At 63.1% G+C, this 4,289-nt stretch overlaps 1 protein-coding gene across 1 annotated transcript in view; it reads right to left on the bottom strand.

Moving 5' to 3' along the window:
• Positions 1 to 133: 133 nt before the first annotated feature.
• The window catches only part of SEPT5 (septin 5), a 10,108-nt gene continuing 5,952 nt past the window's right edge, over positions 134 to 4,289 (bottom strand). Inside the window, exons 2-11 of the mRNA XM_011986017.1 lie at positions 3,752 to 3,848; positions 3,558 to 3,644; positions 3,212 to 3,335; positions 2,996 to 3,130; positions 2,784 to 2,901; positions 2,581 to 2,682; positions 1,718 to 1,814; positions 1,497 to 1,632; positions 1,124 to 1,226; positions 134 to 1,024 (exon numbers count right to left, since the gene is read on the bottom strand). Coding sequence (XP_011841407.1) covers positions 968 to 1,024; positions 1,124 to 1,226; positions 1,497 to 1,632; positions 1,718 to 1,814; positions 2,581 to 2,682; positions 2,784 to 2,901; positions 2,996 to 3,130; positions 3,212 to 3,335; positions 3,558 to 3,644; positions 3,752 to 3,848 — 1,056 coding nt within the window. The 3' untranslated portion in view covers positions 134 to 967. The remainder of the gene's footprint in view (positions 1,025 to 1,123; positions 1,227 to 1,496; positions 1,633 to 1,717; positions 1,815 to 2,580; positions 2,683 to 2,783; positions 2,902 to 2,995; positions 3,131 to 3,211; positions 3,336 to 3,557; positions 3,645 to 3,751; positions 3,849 to 4,289) is intronic.

Genomic DNA, 4,289 nt, shown 5'->3' with positions numbered 1-4,289 from the left:
GCCAGAAATAGCCCAGAGGCCGCGCGGACGCGTGCTGCAGCAGCAGATAGCACACTATCGCCGGAGGCCGCAGGCCGCCCGGGCTTCCGCTCCCACCCGCTCTCAGGGGCACACGGAGCACTCGGACACCCGCTGCGACGTTCACCAACATTGTTCTCCTGTCACCAGGACAGGACGCGGCATTCACAACGGAACAAAACGGAGCATCGTGTGGCGGGAAGGGATCATGCGGGTGGTAAGATCAGGAGGCCGAGGCTCGGGATCCCGGCACACCACAGCTGTGCTGGGGAGGCCTCGAGCCAGGGCAGGGGACGGCACCGAGAGTTGCCAGAAGGTGGCTCACCGCCCAGTGCCCCCGGGGTCCTCCAGGTCAGGCCGGGCTGTGGAGAAGGGGTGTGGGTGGTCACGGCCCGCCCTCCTTGCAGCCTCTCACCTCCTTAAGTCTGGAGAGCTCCCATTTGATTCAGCCCAACCCTGCCCGCTGGGCTTCTGGGGCTAAGGGAAGACCCGGCCCGCCTCGACAGAAAATGGGGTCTCAGCACTTGCTGGGTGACCCGCGGGAGCAGGCAAAGGAGGGCTCCCAAGTCCGTTCTGCAGCATTGGGGCAGGGAACAGACCCAGGACCCTGGGAATCCTCCTCTGCCTAGGTTTGCCTGCCTGCTAGAGCAGGGCCTGCAGTTTGGGTGGTGTGACCGTCTGGGGGCGGGGGAAGGGCAAGAGAGGCGGATCTTTGAAGTCCCGCCCAACTTCGCTCCTGATTCCCCAAGGCCAGAGAGGGCCAGCTGGGCGGGGGCTACAGTCCAGCCCCTCGGAAGCAGATACGAATGACCTGGGAGGGGGTGGTGCTGAGAATAAATTAGGGTCAGCTGGGGGCTGTGGCCCCGCGTCTCCGGGTCGGGAACAGTCCGGTCTGGGGTCCAGGGGTGGGAGGGCGTCCCGGAGACGGACGGTGTGTCCGCGACGAGCGTCACTGGTCCTGCATCTGCTGCTTCATCCTCTGCAGCATCTCCTGCATGCGCCTCAGCTGCGGGCGGGCGGGCGGGCGGAGAGAACCGGCCGGTGAGCAGCACCGTGGGAGCGCATCCCTGCCGCCCGCCTCCGCCACCCCCACCGCCCCACACACTTCCTCATCCTTCATCCTGATAAGCTTCTCAGTCTCGGCGTCCGGGGTGGGCAGCGGCAGGATCGGGATGGGGCTCTCCATGCGGCTGTCCTGGGTCAGTTTGCTGCGGGGGGAGGGATGGACGGGGCAGCGCCACCCGGAGGCTCAGCGTGGGCTGGCGATGCCTGGCCCATCCCCACCACTGCTGAGGCCCTGCCCTCCGGAGCCCTCACAGCCCTGGACTGGTTCTAGGGAAACCAGACTCGGGGGGGGGGGGCGATTTGGGGGATCGTGCAAGGTTCAAGTCTGAGTGGGCTGACAGGACTGGCCCTCAGTTATGGAGACGTGGGCGGGGCCGGAGGGGCGAGGTCTGGCTCGGGGCTGGGGAGCGCACCTGGTCATCTGCTGGATGCAGTGCGCGCGGTAGTTCTCGTAGTGCACGTCGCACGTCACGTCCTTGAGGTCGTGCATGTGCGTGCGGATGAGCATGTTGCGCAGCTTCACGAAGTCGCAGTGCGCCTGGTTCTCCACTGCGGGGTGGGAGTGGGTGGTGGGCTGGCACCAGCCTAGGACAGCCTTCCCCCACCCGACCTGGTACCCCAAGACTCCACTCACCCTCCACGATCCCCCAGGGGTACAGGCGGCCCCGGACACGCTGCCCCTTGGCCTCCACCACCGTGTTGCTGCCTATAACAGCGAAGGGCGCGCTCTCCTGGGGGAAGGAGGGAGAAGGGCTCACACCCGGTCAGCGTAATTGCAGGGTTACTGATGGGAAACAGGCATGTAATTCCCAGGGCACCCCTCCAGCATCACCATCAACGACCTCTCCTCAAAGAGATCCTGGCGTTGCCCCTTTCTGGCCTTTCTGCCACTGGCTGGAGACAGAGCCCATGGCCTTCCAGGGCTTCACATTCCAGGGCCTTTCCAGGCATGCTCCACCCTCATCTCCTCCCTCATCAAGAACCACACCCTCCAGCTGCCCCTTCCCTCCCCAGGGCTAAGCCTATGTCTCCCCGTGCTGATGCCCCTGCCCTGGTGGCCACCTTCCCGTGGCATGGTCTCCATCATCACCACTCGGAGTTGCTGGGGTACCTGAAGCCACCGACCCTGGAGGTCAGAAATCTGGGAGCCAGGGTGTGCCACTGGACTAGCCCCTTCCTCTGGTAACCCATGGAAAGAGGGTTGGGGTTGGGGGCCTGGCCCACTGTTGCACTTCTGGATCTGGCCAAGTGCTCCATACCTGCCAAGCACCATGTGGGGCCCGCATGACCCACCCCAGCCAAGCAAAGACATGGTGACCTTTACCTTCTAGTTCTGGATGAAGGCGGTACAGGTCCTCTACTCCTAGAACAAATGACTCTTGCCCCCAACTGGGCTGACCTTGCCCTCCTCCAGCAGGCCCAGTGTGAAGGAGACAAGGCCCTCTGGTTCTGCCTTTGCCACCTCCATCGCCCTGCCCCAGCAGTCTGCATGTTCACCTTCAGTTCCCGGTCCTGCTGCTTGAAGTCCTCATCCTCATCCGAGTCACACTCAGGGAACTGGTATACATGGATCCCAAACTTGTCAATCTCCTCCCGGATCTGTGGTGGGGCAAGGGCTGTCAGATTTGAGGCCGGTCAAGTCCCCCTTGTACTCTCAGCCCCAGGGCCCTGGCCAGGCCCCTGTGCGGCGGCAAGCTCACCCGCTCCTTCAGTTTCCGGATCTCACTGGGGACAAGACAGTCAGCTTTGGCGATGAGAGGCACGATGTTAACCTTCTCATGCAACGCCTTCATGAAACCCACATCCACTGGCCGCAGCCTGCCGAGAGCAGCCAAGCGTGGGCATAAGCACAGCCAGGGGCCATATTGTAAGGGGGTGCACTCCCGAGTCTGGCCCCAGGACAGCCACGCACCCATGCCCGAAGGGGGAGATGAAGTACAGGCAGCAGTGCACTCGGTTGTCTTGGATGTTCTTTCGGTTGAGGCCGCTCTCGTCGCGGAAGTACTGTTCAAACTGCTGGTCCACATAGTCAGTGATGGGCTTCCAGCTGTGGGCAGGAGGGAGGTGAGGCCAGGCCTGGAGTGCTGTGGCCGCCTAGGCAGGGCCTTTCTCAGTAGGCCTCGCTCACCACTCGGTGTTGTTGACGGCATCCCCGAATCCCGGTGTGTCCACGATGGTGAGCTTCAGCTTGACTCCCTTCTCCTCAATGTCCACCGTGTGCTTTAGAATCTCTACCGTCTGGCTGATGCGCTCTACGGGGAAGGGGCCACTGGAGGGGCCTCTCCAACCCTCAGCCCCTCACCCTTGGCAGCCAGGACCCTTGTCCTCATCCATCTTGATGCCTTGGCCCTACCCCCGGGGGGACCCACCCGCAAGAACAGAACAGTGGGAGCTGGACCTGGAAGGGAGTGCTTGGAGAGGTCCCATGGAAGGGGGCTGGGGATCAGTGCCAGGGCCTCCTGGGGGCCACTCACCCTCGGCACTGAGCAGCTTCCGGTCCTTGTATAAGTCTGTCAGGAAGAGGCTGTGGACCAGTGTGGATTTCCCCAGGCCTGACTCACCTGCACACAGGGACAGAGAAGGAGTTGGGTTAGGTCTGGGGCTCCAACGACAGAGCTTGGCTGGCCAGGGACCCCAGCCACTCCCCTGAGGAGCCCAGCCCACTCACCAGCCACCATGAGCGTGAAGTCAAAGCCTTTCTTCACTGACTTGCGGTGCACCTGGTTGGGCAGTGTAGCGAAGCCCACGTACTGCTTGTCAATGTCCTGGGGGCAGGGTGGGACAAGTTAGGGACAAAAAGGTTTCTCCGGAAGCCCAATACCCTGTCTCTTACCAAATGAAGGATGAGGAGACAGCAGAGAGTATGGTTCCCAGGGTGGGGCATTTCACTGGCAAAAATGAGGGGAGGGCCCATGGGCAAAAGCCCGGAGATAAGAAGGCAGGCCAGGGGGTGGCAGAAGAGGACACCCCTGGCCCCAACCTTAGGGAGGGCTCTGCAGGGACCGAGGCTGTGTTTGTCCCTTGGGGAGATGTCAGGCTGCAGCAGGCACAGGCGGTGTCCTCCGTCCTCGGGCACAGGGCAACAGGATTGGGACCCCTGGGACACACTTAAGGCCCTCCATAAGCCGGAGAAGCTCGGGGCCTCGACACTCACCCCTCCGGAGAGTGGCAGGGGGCGGGAGGCCCCACCTGGCCTGGATCCAGCC

The sequence above is a fragment of the Mandrillus leucophaeus genome, unplaced genomic scaffold (assembly GCF_000951045.1).
Source record: "Mandrillus leucophaeus isolate KB7577 unplaced genomic scaffold, Mleu.le_1.0 Scaffold291, whole genome shotgun sequence".
In the NCBI taxonomy this organism is placed as follows: domain Eukaryota; kingdom Metazoa; phylum Chordata; class Mammalia; order Primates; family Cercopithecidae; genus Mandrillus; species Mandrillus leucophaeus.
The sequence above is the reverse complement of the archived record's forward strand: the minus strand, read 5'-3'. Positions and strand labels throughout refer to the sequence as shown.